The sequence below is a fragment of the Gavialis gangeticus genome, unplaced genomic scaffold, assembly GCF_001723915.1.
Source record: "Gavialis gangeticus isolate Ggan-Ray unplaced genomic scaffold, GavGan_comp1, whole genome shotgun sequence".
In the NCBI taxonomy this organism is placed as follows: Eukaryota; Metazoa; Chordata; order Crocodylia; family Gavialidae; genus Gavialis; species Gavialis gangeticus.
The window spans coordinates 31,110,647-31,125,441 of record NW_017729004.1 but is presented as its reverse complement, the minus strand read 5'-3'; the positions used below and the strand labels follow the sequence as shown (position 1 = coordinate 31,125,441).

General features: G+C 38.6%; 1 protein-coding gene across 1 annotated transcript in view; it reads right to left on the bottom strand.

The window, feature by feature from the left end:
* The window catches only part of PARD3 (par-3 family cell polarity regulator), an 844,345-nt gene that overhangs the window by 569,545 nt on the left and 260,005 nt on the right, over window positions 1–14,795 (bottom strand). The window contains exon 4 of the mRNA XM_019507949.1: window positions 2,095–2,276. Within this exon, the coding sequence (XP_019363494.1) occupies window positions 2,095–2,276 (182 nt within the window). The remainder of the gene's footprint in view (window positions 1–2,094; window positions 2,277–14,795) is intronic.

Sequence of the window (14,795 nt, the reverse complement as noted above, 5' to 3'; positions counted from 1 at the left end):
ACTGACTACCCATCTTGTATGTAGCCCAGTCCAGCCTCTGGCTTCTTTACTTTTCATTCCATGCAGGAAGAGCACACACCAACTGCTGAAACTTCCTTGGCCTGACAAAGGGTTTTTGAACCTAAACGCTTGTTTAATAATTGTTTTCCAACTATTTAAGTTGGTCTAATAAAAGATACCAGATTCACGCAAAGAACCTTGTCTGCCTATGTCCTTAGACCAACACGACTACAACCTACACCCCTAAAGATACACGTGACATTTTTCAGCAAAATCTTTTACTATAACCTTTTTGAACTAACAGGAAAAAAAAAAAAATCAATAAACAATATATAAACAAACTATTTAACACAGTACTCTGAATAAGGTCAATACATAAAATATATACTTTACATGTATAGTTGACTGTGTTGTTTACTTCCTATTGTTTGCAGAATCTTACCCACTAGAAACTCCTGCTCCCAATGATCACTGAAAAAATTAACGCGTGTAGTATGTAGCAAAATAAATTTTAAGTGATACATTATCAATATTTGTTGTACTAACTTACATTAATTCTCTCCCATCTTCTTGATTTAATGGTCTCTTGTGCCCAGCTTCCCACCACTACACTAGATCAATTGAATTCCTTTCCATCCTGGTCACCATGCTCATTCCCAGGGATGCCATGCTCCAGTGCACTTCAAATATTTTCATGAAAAATCAAGAGTAAGTACATGCTGAACAGCTAATGATGCAAGGAGGCTGAAGTGAAAGCATAGCTGATGTTTAATTCTCTCCAGGTAGTGGCTTGAGATACTCAAAGAAGGCTGTTTATGCAATGTATGGCCCTTATTATAATATCCATGTTCCTAGACTAATGAAGTGTAACCTCCTTATGGTTTCATATATCTTCACTAAAATGTTACCATTTTGCACAGATAAACCTAATCTGTTTTCTTTTTCTTAATGTTAGAATATTAAGTCTTTTTTCAATTGCATTGCCAATAAAATTGAATAACATTAGCACAATAAAGCACAGGATCAGAAATTAGCAATTAAACATTTCACTATTAGACTTAATTTGATCAAGTGTACTTCTACATGTTTTCACTGCACAGCCAGAGCCAGACAAGTTTATTTAAAAGTGTGGTTCTACATACATATTCTCACTTGTGATACTTTATTGCAGATCTTCTCTCAAAGTAGGAGTTCTTTTTTTAAATAGGCACAAGAACAACAAAGAGATGAATGTTCACTGGAATACAGTATAAACCTTTATCTCAGTGTATAGCTCTAACTCTGCATACCTTTTGAGAAACAGAATTTGAAATGTGGTGCTAAGATTAACCAAAGAACCATACCTGAGAGGCAAAAAACAAATCTAAAATATCGAACTGCCCTTTTTTAATCCTTGCACAATTCTGTGCAGCACACAATATTAAATCAAAATACAATAAAGTAATTAGATAAATCATTTCTATTAGAAAATTTTAATTTAGGCAAGATCCAACTTATTTTTTCTTTAAATTCTTTTCATTGTTGCAAGAAGAAATGGGGTGATACACAATAAAATACAACTCTTTCAATATCTTTGTTCAGTAAAATAAATACAGGAGTCATGCTGATTCCTTTAGTTACAGTGTAGCTCACGTAGAGAAGATATACAATTCTAGCTGATAACGAAGGGGAAAACACACTGTTTCCGATTTAATGAAGTTATGCAAGAAACAGAGCATTTGCAATTTTTGTTTTGAACCACTCAACTGGTAGTTCTGAAAATGATTACTGAAAATACTTGCTTGGTACTGGAGGAAAAAAACAACAACTATAGATATGCTTGCAGTGATCAACACTCCTATAAAACCATTATGGAGCAGGGCATCTGAAATGAAAATCAGGCACCATAAACATGGGATCCACTAGTGATCAGAAGAAATGTGTGAATGCATTTGGGGCACACTGTACAGATGCGATGACTGTTGGCATTCCATAACTAATGAACAAAAAGCATGTAAAAGTGGAAACAGGTGAAAAATTAAATGTGGCACTAGAACAAAAATGTAGAGCTCACATAAGACATAGCCTTCCAGAGAGGAACAAACAAAGATTTACCTTTCTCTCATGACTAGTGGGTAGTCCCCCAGGGGCATTCTGTTTGAGGAAGCCTGCTGTTGTGGACCATCTTGTAGGATTTTTTCGTGATGGCTCTTCTGCAGGAAACTTTGTATCACACACAGAGGTTGAAAGACCAACCAGTGCAGGATCACTGCTACGCCGCACATGGAGAGGCATATCTGAAATAATAACAAAGACCAGAGATAAGCATTCTGTAGGTTCCTCACACAAAAATACACTTCAAAAGGTATGAAAAGCTAGTTGCAACCAAGACAAGGTCGACAGAATGGCTAGCTGGTGACCCCAGCCAAACTCCTAGTGCACAGGTGCCTGTTTTCCAAATACCATAATCAATTCATCACTACTTAGAGGAATCTGGGGGAAGCCTTAAACTGAACTGGTCCAATGAATGAATTATATGAAGTCACTTTTTGGTTTTCTAAACTGAAATAAAGTATTCTTAATACACATTGGTTTACATGATTAAACCATCTAAGAGCTGTCGTTTTCAGGTCCCTTAGGGTTACCATACATCCAGGTTTTTGTGAAAATGTCCTCTTTTGGGATCTTCTGATCTCCATCAGTGTGTTTTTTTTAAATATGAACAAGTGTCTGAGATTCTGCCCTGCTAGTCCTTTTTCAACATTGATGCTGGTACAACTGCATTTCCTGGACTCTCCTAGCAGCACGTGTGTTGACCAGGAATCCAGATTTTCCATTTGCTGCAGAAAAATGGAAATTTTCCTCTTTAAAGGAAGAAACTGCAGGCTTCTCCTTCCAGGCAGTGCGGTGGGAGCAGCCCCAGCCGTTGGATGCAGGTATGCCTATGGGAAGTGGGGGTGGGAGGGCCAGGGCCTGAGGAGTGTGTACACGTGTGAGTGTGCATGTGTGGGTGCATGCATGCGTGTCAGTGGTGTATGGTGGGGTGTGCCTCCTGGTACTGGGAAAAAGTGACTGGGCACTGGGGCTGTGGCATGGTAGGAGGAGCAAAGAGGAGGGTTTTGCCCATCCAGCAGGGAAGAGGGTAGTAGTGCCCTTCAGAGACAGCAGGAAGCTGCATGGCTGGACCGGTGGCAACAGAGCCAGCGCCCATGCTCATAGGAGAGGGGAAGCAGGGATATGCTGCCCGGCTGTGGTCAGGCCACCTGGTATGGCACAAGAACCCCAGCATGGGGTGGTGGGTGCCACAGGCTTTTCCTCCTCCTCCTTCCAGCCCCCACTGAGGCCAGACTCGCCGCACTGCTGCCCACATGAGCCAGAGCCACTGCAGCTGCTGAGCTCCAGCCTGGTCAGGACAGAGGCAGCTGGGGGAGCAGGGGGCTGTGGATCAGGCGTGGGAGGGGCAGCCAGGCTGGGGGGGCTGTGGGTTGGGAGTGAGGGGCACCGGCAGGGCTGAGGGTCTGCAGGTCAAGAGTGAAGGGCAGCAGCAGGGACTGGGGCCTGCAAGTTCGAAGTGAGGGGCACCAGCAAGGCTCAGGGGGATGGGGGACTGTGGGCAGGGAGTTAGTGGCACTGACAGGGCTAGAAGGGCTGTGGTTTTATTATTTTTTTTTACTTTTAAATTTCTGAGGCAACAACCACTTGTTATTTAACGTAACAGTTAGAAACTGCTCCCTCTCTCCCCCACCCCCCAACCATCAAATACTCCCCTGCCCCCAAAAGGTGTCCTCTTTTTTGGAACTGGAAATACAGTAACCCTAGGTACCTGAAAGAATAAATAGAAGTTGTATGAATCACCAGACTAAACCTTACAGCCTGACGCCGGTACATAACAACAAGGTAGGAGCATGGTGTTTAGGAGCAGTGCCTTGTTGAACCAAGTACCCTTTTCTCATCTGCTAGGAAAAGGAGAGCACTGGGATTTTTATTAGGATGCTGGCACCACTTCTCACATAAGCCTCCAGTTGATAAGCCTCAAACAAGGTCCCTCCTTCGACATCACTCTCTTCCACCAGTTCCAGCTTATTAGAACTACAGGGAGACTGAAAGATCTGTTGTACCTTCCTTCCCCTTCTCCCCAGATAGTAGTACCTACTTCTGTTGCCATTCATCCCTTTCCTACTGAACAGCAGAATGGAATGGATACTAATTCTTTCTGCTACTTTACTTTTGTTATTCAGAACCCTTACAACTCGTGAAAAAGCAAACTCACTCAAAACTATGAGCTTTGCAGACCTTGGAAAAATTAGTTTACATTTGGTCCACACCAAGGAGATTATTTGTTGTTATAAAAAAAGATTAGCACCATTAACAATTGTGTATAGACATTGAGAGCGTGTGTCCTTCATATTCAGCAAAAAACTCAACAGCGTAGGTTCAACGAGTTGATTATCTAAACTCCATCGTGTCACAGAAATGCACAGACAGATACAGGTCATGCCTGACATTTACAATATTGGAATAGTTTATAATGAATATGTATTTAGCAACATGACTTCTTGTCTTTATAAAGGAAAAGAAAAGAAAAGAAAAGAAAAGAAAAGAAAAGAAAAAAGTAGCAGCATTCAGCAGTACCCAAAACAATGCAGCAATAATATCTTCTAAAAGCATCCTACTGGGGAACACAGCAAAAAAAATAAATTGAAATCAATATATACTTTTTCACGATCACATTTTTTTCTTTTAACACACTTAAAACTTTACTACACTCCAAAATATTCACAACTGTTATACTTCCATAAAGATATGAATGCTTCTTCATGATGTACAGTATTTAATAAAAATGAAGCAGAAGAAAAGTAATTAGAAGTATATTTCAAGTGTTCATTAATTCTAAAGAAAAACCTGTCTGCCTTGAATTTACCTTACTAATATTGACTAATTTCTGTATACACAATATATATATGCCCCCATGACTTATTTCAGGTTTTTGTTAATTTTCTAAACTATACTGTCTTTGAAAAACTTCATCTTCAGTAAGCAGATGAAGTAAAGCATCAAATTTCCTCTAGATAGTAAGCATAATAAAAGAAACACACTATCAGATCCCAAGAGGTCTGTATAAAAAAGATGACACAGCTGCAGCCACAGGCAACAGCATCACAAAGCATAATGAAGTGACCACATTAACAGAAGAATATCAGTTCTTGTCCTAACTCTTAACAGCAGCTCTCATTTATTAGATCAGCCTGGCCTGTAGTATGGAGGGGTGCCACTTAAGAAAAGATATTTCTGTTCCAAGCAGCAGTTACCAGAAGACACTTACCAAGTGTGCTTCAACTATTCATCAGTATCTAGCCCCACTATATATACATGGTGATAGTTTCCAGCCATATAAATACTATTCACTTTAAGAAATATCGGAGTCTAAGATATTGCTAGCATAATGTCTCTTATCTTTATCTTCTACCCCAAATTACATCATGGTGGATTGACCAATGAACTTTTATAAACAGGGATGAAGCTGGATTGCACACATAGAAAGAAGATGAAATTCAAATCACGTAATACTTTCAGAAAGACTTAACAATTGCCACTTCATTATTTTATTTTATTTTTGCACCTGAACACGTGACAGATCATACTTCGTTAAATAGGGGTGACTTTTCAAAATAAAGAAAGCCAACTGCCTAACCAGGGAATCACAGATTTCATAGACTTTAGGGCTGGAAAGAACCTCGCAAGACCTTTGAGTCCAGCCCCCTGCCCAAGGGGCAGGAAGTCAGCTGTGGTCAGACTACCCCAGCAAGATAAGCATCCAAATAGTAAAAAAAAGTAAAAGTATTAATGATATCAGGTGTGTATATAAATCAATTCTCAAATGAGTTTTAAATCCACAAAATTCATTTTAAATTTATAAACATATGTCAGCCTATACACATCTGTAAATGCATCAGAACACAAAAATAATAATTTGTACAGTCAGAAAAAGTGAAAAAAAGACTTCATAATTTCATCTACCACAAACATGGGCATACACCAGCACAAGATCCAGCCCACATATCCAAACTTCACCAATACAATGAATTATGGAAAACTACTGGTTAAGCACATATTGAAGACATTTCCAAGTTGCATCGAAAGGTAAGTATTAATATATGATACTATTCTTGTATTGCTGGAATGTGGCTGGCACACAAAAATAGCTTTTGCACACAATTCTTATTAATGCACTATATTTCAACACTACTAATCCAATAGATTATGTTTGTACTATAATAATCACAAATAATAAGTATCCCCTTGTACTCCTTTCTCATAGTGGCATTTCAAAAACTTCACCAACTCAGTTTTGATTCAGTCATAAGAGAATGTATTCAATAGACTTTTATATTTAAATATTGTTGGTTATAATTTCTGGTTTACTTAATTTATAGATTTCAAAAGGATATACTCTGAATTCTTAAAAGAAAAAAAAAATCAAAGAAAAAGAGCTTCAATAATTAAACCACTAGATGAAGTGCGCATGGGACCAATGCAATGTCACTGATTCCAGTATGACTGCTGATAGCTTTTGATGTCTGTGGTTTCTTTGAAGAGTGGATAAAACAGCAACGAACTCTAATCACAAGGCTTCAAATTCTCTGTGGCACTAATGCACTGTAAATATTGATTTGCTTCTGCAGCAAAGGTGCCTTTTAAATAAGCACTAGAAATGGTAAATCTAATAATGATTTATGGAAAGTTTTAAATGTCAAAGAACTGTGAGAAAAATTAAATTAAAAAAATCATAAGAGATGTCACTGAATCAATGTTCCTGCCATATTTAGGGAGCTTAAGTACTGAGGCTACATCAACTCCTAAGCTGTCACTTGAATACAGGCTGCACAAACCAGGCTCTTATTTGACTCTTAGGAAATGTAAGTTCATGGTCAATTAAAAAAAAGAAAGAAAGAAAAAAGAAAACCAACTCATTTGGTGGGTTGGAACCACCCTAGGGACAAAATGCCTGAATTCATATAGATTAAGAATTATTTCTGATTGGAAGTCACTTCAAAAAAATGTAGCAATAATTGTACTATGAATTCAAAAACCTATCACATACAGTTTACCCTCCTTTCCCTCCTGCAGACAACTCCATCTCTATCTTAAACATATTTCCTGAAACAACTGCAACAAGTATGCAGTAGCCAAGACTACTATGTTTGAGGAGCTAGCAGACTTTGTCCGTTACGATTTGTGTAACTAGTTCAGTAAGAGTAAATTCAGTGCAAAGGATAGTTTCTTTTGATGCAGAGATAACAGATAGGCACCCATGCCATCTTCTCCTGGATGTCAACACAGACACCATGACTCGAGGAGAAAAAAAGCAAAGCAAGGTCACCTCTTCTCTGCAACCTCCAGTTGACAGTTCAGCTTCTCAGCACTACTGGAAAGTTGCCTGGTTCTGCACACAACAGACTCAAGACAACAAAATACTAAATGAATTTGACAAGTGTTGTACCCATCCTCCAGATCAGAGCCAACGATATGACTTAGAACTGTTGAATAGTGCTGTTTGGAAATTTACAAGAAAGGGTCAGTTCTGAAGAGAGAGTTCTTCAGGCAAGGATGGATTTTTTGGTCAAAGTAAGGTCATGAGAGAGGGAGATGCACACACATGCTGGTAGTTAGAACACAGACCTGAGATGTAGTAGATCTTGATTCAAGTCCTTTTTTGCCCGATTTAAAACAGATTTGAAACTATGGGTATGTATACACATTTACAAATGATCTGGGAGAATTCTCCCAGGTTTGTTCTCACGGTAGAAAGAGTTAATGGACACAGGTGAACGGACATTCGAATACTGAGCCCCTGAAGAGCAGAGAGCAGTGCTGATTCTCAGCAGACTTCCTCAAGTCTGTCTGGAGGCAGCAGTGAGGGAGCAGCCTTGACTATCTGACCCAGACTGCTCACAGCCTGTGCCTCCTTGCAGCACGGTGTGGGTATTGTGAAGCAAGGCATGTTCTGCTTGGGCAGCAGAATCCAGTTAGCAACACACTGTCTACCTGGCAGGGGGAGGTAGGAGCAAAGGACCCCGAGTTGCTGGAAGACTGTGCTCTCCCAAGGGTGATTCATCCCTGGCTGCTCTGTGAAGAAAAAAATCCTGAATATCTGCACACTCATGCAGTGGCTCTTCCCAGAAAAAAAAAGTGTGCACCAGTACATGGCCTATATCTGCTTATTCCAGGTGAGCACCACAGACATGAGGAAACAGCTATTCTCTGCCCATCTGCATCTCCTAAGAATACTTGTTTAATCTGGAACAGCTCCAGCAGGAAATACTAAGAGAAACCAAATAGCCAAATGAAGTACAGGAAGCTTTGTATTCAAGTTTCTCTACAGCATTTCCACATTCCAGCTGAGTATCTTCATGTCCTGTCCACAGGCAAATATCTGTGACTCTCTTCCACCCATACTTGAAAAAGTTTTGATAGGCCTCTTTTGCTGTTATAAAGAACTTTTTTTTTTTTTTTCCCAAATTTCCAGGAGTTTTGTAGATCAGTTATAAATAAAACTACATGGCAACAGGTAAAATGGGGGAAAACATCATGGTGAATTAGTAAAAATTTGCAAACTATATTAGATTAGCTATGATTGAGACACCGGATAGTACTTACTGAAATTTAATTTATTTTTAGAGATTTAAATTAGCCTTAAGTTTTACATATCTAAATTTCCAAGAACTAAGAATCAAATCCCAGCAGGTTCAATTAGTCTCTTTAATCTTCTAGATTAGATACACTGAGTCTCACACTTCTTTAATCTCTACAGGATTAGAAATTTCCAAGCACAGAAAAACTGAACTGTAATTAAATTTCTGAATCCTACAAAGATAGGCAAATGTCAACTTTTAAAAAATTTAGAGTTAAATTTCAACTGGATTCCCAGACAAGTTTATAACGACCCAGAACAAGCAAAAACAATTGGAAAGTCAGCTGATTGTGAATTGATCTACAAACTGTACTGGAACCTATTAAAGGCTAAAGCAAGTGAATAGTCTTCTGGCAGGTTAACAGAAAAAGGCAGTCAGAAGCTAATTACAATGCTTGTTAGAAATATCAGCATGTTGCAGGAGCAAAAAGAAATACTCTACTGAACAAATAGATCTCTACTATTTTAAACGGAAGTCAAGGCTAAATTATCTGGCTGTTTGCTAGAAAGAAGGTAGAGAAGCAGCAGTGCCTATCCATGTATGCTACCTTTCAATGCTTTTCTAGAAACAGGAAATAAAAACGATAAAAATACAAAATAATGGAAGATTCCCAGAGCTTTAGGGAATAGTTTGTCATTGGACTAACACTCAGAAGAATGTGGCTTCTCAGCAGAACAAAGGCTTGATGATCCAACTGTCGAGAAGGTGCACGCTTTACACTGTGCCCTGAAACAATGCACCACTGGTAGTAACCAGTTGGCATGACTGTTAAACAACACGATCAACTGAACAGAAGTGCCTATAGCAGAGAAAAAAGACCATATCTGATCACCATTCTGGCACCTATACAGAAACTAAAGCAGGCAGAAAGCAGGACAGAGTAGCACTTTAAAGACTAACTCATTCAGAAACGTTTAAGCTACCTTAAGGAACAGACTACTTTGTTAGATGCTACGAGTGGACTTGTAGGCCATGTCCCCACAAGCAGGGGTGTGAGTCCGTGGCGGGGAAAAAAAAACAGCTTTTTTCCCCACCACGGGGCATGCGATTAGTCCAGGGAAAGATGCTCCAGATGGGGTAGGAAGGCTGAGGCAAGCACCTGGGCTGGCCCCAGCAGCCTTACCTGGTGTCCTGGGGGCCTCCCCAGAGCTCCAGCAGTAGAGATCCAGGCGCACAGAGCCTGGCTGACAGCTGGAACATGGCTCTGGCTGGCCAGGCTCTGGTTTTTTGGCAGCACACACTGCCACCATACGCTCCACCCTGCTTTTTTTCTGGGTATTTTTGACACAGGTATTTATTTCTGTGCAGGTATTTTTGACACTGGGATCTCCCATTGTTAAAAACCAGCCACAGTGCAAATTAGGAGTGTGGTGAATGCCCACACGTGCAGCATGTGTGGCTTGCAGCACCACAGACAGGTCTCCAGCATCAAAAACCGCATATATGCAATCATCCATAGGCACCCCTAGAGAGCAGTGGTACTAAACCCACTGCTGGTATTAATAGAAAGGAATAAATTAATTTAAATATAAAGGACAGGGAAAGGGGGAGGAATGGTTCCAGGGGGCACTTCTGAGAGATGCAAACGTAGGTTAAAGAGATCAAACAGGATAAACAAAGCAATTAATCCACTGAGGAACATGAGAGTTACAAAAGCTAGTCCAGGTAATGGGAAAAGAATCCATAATTTCTGTTGAGATCATATTTACATAACCTAGTCCATGGATGATTTCTTGTTCCACATTTCACATTCAATTGCTTTTTAAAGCAAGATTGATCTCTATTTGTTGGGATTTTCTGCACCCTATACATTTTTACCAAGAAAGTAATTTGTTTGTTTTTTTTTACTGGATCTATTTTTCAGTGTTTATGAATGAGCCTGTGAAGCTATCAAGATTGGTCTTGGACACCTAATAATTTATAACCTATTCCACGGTCATCAAAGTGAAAGTCATCAAAACTGTAATCATTTAAAGTTAATGGTAAGGACTTGCCCTGCAGTGTCTGGCACAAATTCTCTTTGTTCCTAATGTTCTGCAGAGTACTGGCTGGGTGCCACACTCCTCCCTCAGGTGGTACCACTGCTATGGACTTGTATACGCATAACCTGGTGAAGTGTTTAGGGATCTTTGGAAACAAAAGCAGCTATGTACATGAACATGCATTGCTGTTATTAGAAATCATACTGTGAGCTGAACTACATCAGGTTTAGAACAAAATAACATCCCTCAGTTGTAACTGGGAACATTGTGCTGCAGCTTGAGCATTTTGACTGGTAGTAAACACATAAGAACTCCATAAAAGACTTTTTTTAATGTATAACATGGTTTTCATTTCAAGTAGTATATTTCTTCAACAGAAAAGCACCAAAATTTCAGAGGGTAAAACTATTTTTGTTGTAGCAAAAAATATTTATACTTACCTAAGAGTACAGAAAAATAATTCCTCTATATAAACAGTCATTTCTCTTCAAAATTATACTGCAGTACAGGGAAGGAAAATGTCTACTAGGTTGTAGTCCATCTTTCATAGGCCCAACAGAAAATTCTCTTCTACAATATATTTTCTAGTTGGTTATCCCATAAGTATTTTTTTTTAATAATTATATATGAGGACTTCTCCCATAAAGAAACTATTTCACAGTTTTTTAGGTCAAGCTGGGGGAAAGTTAATTCTGATAATCATCCTAATTTGATTGATTGATCGATTGATTTTGCATTGCCCAATTTCATCCGAGCATTACTAGTTATCTTCCCTTTAATATCAAGCAATGTCTCCCTTCCTCTCTGTTTTAGGTCATCATAATGTCTCTCAGAGAGGTCACAGTTTAGCAGCGCAACATACATCTTACACCTTCTTTCCATTATTTGTTCCTATTCCCATTTTATTAACTTCCTCTGGTATTAATACATCCAGAAATTACAGATACATGGCATTCTAAGTGTTGCCTCTACAGGGTTATAATAATCACGAAATCACTGGGAAAAAATTACATTGGTCTTGTCACCATATCCATTCAAAACACAATCCAGTTTGCAAATGATTTCTTATTTCAAAATGTAATGAATGATGTTAAATTCCTTGGTGCACTATAGCCCTAAAACCTCCTCAAAATAATAAGAGGGAGGTAAGTGTGTGGCAAGTAACGAATCCTACGTCAAATTACAATGAATATTCTTTAGACCAGTGATTCTCAACCAGGGTACCTGTAGTACCCTGGGGTACTTGGACACCTTTTAAAGGGTGTGCTAGGGTGCCATGCAATGTTAGCACTGTTAGGTGTGCAAATATAACTTAAGATAAACTGAGAGATTTCAAAAAGAAATCCAGTGTATTAAAAACATTCTGACCTGTTGTGTTCTTTGAGAGTTCTTCGTAACCGAAGAGTCAAAATATTAAGGAAAATTAAGAGCTAACATTTTCCAAGGGATGCCTCGAGTCTAAAAGGTTGATAACCATGCTTAGATTCATCAGTTTTCATTCTTTCATATTGAATTCATTCTTCCCCGCTCAGCATATGTACTGAAGCACTCTACATCTTTGGTGTATTTTTTTTTCTGTTCTTGCTCACATTATTCTCAACTTTCAGTTGAGAAACATTTGAAATTTAATTAACATATTGTTTACTGCATTGTCTCTTCCAGATCATTAACAAGCAGTTAACTAAAAAACAGCCTAATGACAATCCCCATGATGCTGTACTGGACAAAAATCTCTGGGACTGAAACACTAGCAGTTGTCATCACCCAGTAAAATCCCCGTTTGATTTTCAACTGACAAAGAAGTATTTCAATTCGAGTTATTCTGAAATGTTCAAGATTCTTAAAGTTCTACTGAATGCTTTACATTTCCAAATATTACACCAAGAGCATTTGTTTTATCCATAAATATTAATTACAAATTACGCATTTGGTCTGGAATCTTTTTCTGTTACATTTTTGTATTAGTTAATCATTGAAGCTGTCTTGCCTTCAAGGGAAGAAGATAAAGTTTGAGAACGCATACTTTGCATTTTTAACATTTTTAGTTTTTAAAACTCTCATACCATATTTCAGTTAGACATATGTTTGCCACTTCTTAAGTGAGTTCAGAATTACTCTCCTTTCCTTTTACCATTATCCTGTCCCTTCATCTTTTTGTTAGATAACTGGCCCCAGACACTGCTATGCACCTACCTGGGTACCGTATAAAAATTTCCATTTTCTCCTCTCTCACAAATTCTCTAATTTTTATATTCAGATAGTTCTTAACATACGTTTGCAAGTACTCACAAGTGCAAGAAATCAATCACATAGTTTATACACTGCTAATTCTCTAAGTTCCTTATAAAGTGAACATTATAGTGAAAAGTTCTTAGAACTAAAAAAAGGATGTTCAACTTTTTAGCTCTCTCTTCCAAGTGAAGAAATTGCCAAAAATCAAGTGTCAAAATCTACTTACATCTTTGACTATCATTTTTTCCAAAAAAAAAAAGAGTGGATTTTGCTTCATAAGTCTTTCCAAAATTTGTGCATATTTTCCTCAGATATTGGGTATATAGTATGTATCAATTAACCATGTTAAAATTATAAAGATCCTTGGACATGCAAGAGGAAGAGAGCAAAGTGCAACAACATAATAGCTACCAGCAACATCCTAGTGTGTTTTAGTTTGTTTTGTTTTTTAGATTTTATACAGCGATTTATTATCCTTCAATTTATTTCATCAGCTACGGAGTCTTTTGAAGACAATATCTAAAAGGCAACAAACAAAAGGTCTAGCAGCCCACTGCACTGAAAAGGTTAAGGCTTGCCATTTTTTGTAGGTAACAGCACACACGGTCCATCATCACATCCAGCTCTCTCTGACACCCCAGTCTAAATGATGAGATACCCTTTTACAACTGGGTTAACTAGAATCAGCCTTTGGCATCAGTTTGTAAGGGTTCTTCAAATAATTTATTTTGACTCTCCTTTCAATTCCCTCCTCCTATTCTGAGCATGTTTACTGAGACCTGGTAAGATAAAGATTACCACCCTATTTTAATTTTAGTCCAGGGTAAGTTTTTACTTCTTAAGAGAAACAAGGATTTCTCAGGGCAATATCTTTTATTGGATCAACTGCATAATTGGGATAGAGTTAGACAAATTTTCAAATGCAAGACATTCCTCTTCAGGTCTGTGAGGTTAAAGCCAGCACAGCATAGTAAACAGTTGGAAGAGTGGGGAGAGAAATTCCCAGAGGAAGTAGAAAAACAATTAGCAGAAAAAAAATGCTGATTACTGAGAGATCAAGGCCTATCAAATGGGAGGAAGATCATTGCCATCTTTCACATGTGAGAAGAATTCAGAAATCAAGTAGATTTTAGTGTGTTATAAAATCAATATTGATATTCAGTCCTTGGCTCTTACTGTCCAGCCAGCTTATGAATTTTTGTTTCCAAGTTCGTCTTTTAAAGGTGCTAGGTAGGTTAGCCTTGAGCATGAGGTTACTGATGTCAGAGAGGGATTATTCTGTAACAAATGTGCTTCTAATGGGGATGTTTGTCTGGTTTGTCTAAGAGTCCATTCTGGTGTGTAACCACTGTTTAGTTTCACCCATGTAGTTACAATGAGGGCATTTAGTCTATTGAATCAAATGTCACGTTTTGGAAAAGGCCTATTTAGGATCCATACATTCTAACGAGTTTACTGCTGGGGGGATGCTGATTGTAGTAGCAATGGAAAGATGTTGACAGGTTATGCATTTCTTGTTAAGGTAAGGCTGTCCCACTTGATGTCTGTTGCACAGTACAGCATTTGCTTCTGCTGCTGAGTTGGGCAAGGTTAGGAAGTTGCTTGAAAGCCAGGAGTGGAGAACTGGGAATATCATCTCTCGCTGATTTTTGTTCAGTATAGGCTGTAGTTTGATGATTTTTCTTTGGTTCCAGTGTGGTATGGTAGGTGACCAAAAGGGATGTGTAGTCACAAGAGGGTTTATTTTTGTACTGTAGCAGGTTACTGCAGGGTATTTCAAATGTACAGTCTATTTCTCTGTGTCCTTGTTGTATAAAGGTACATTTTGAGGCTGGCCTGGTGGGCATCACAAGTGGTCTCCTCAGAGAAGATATTGTGGTTTTAGGGCCTGATTGTGTGTTTAGGACAT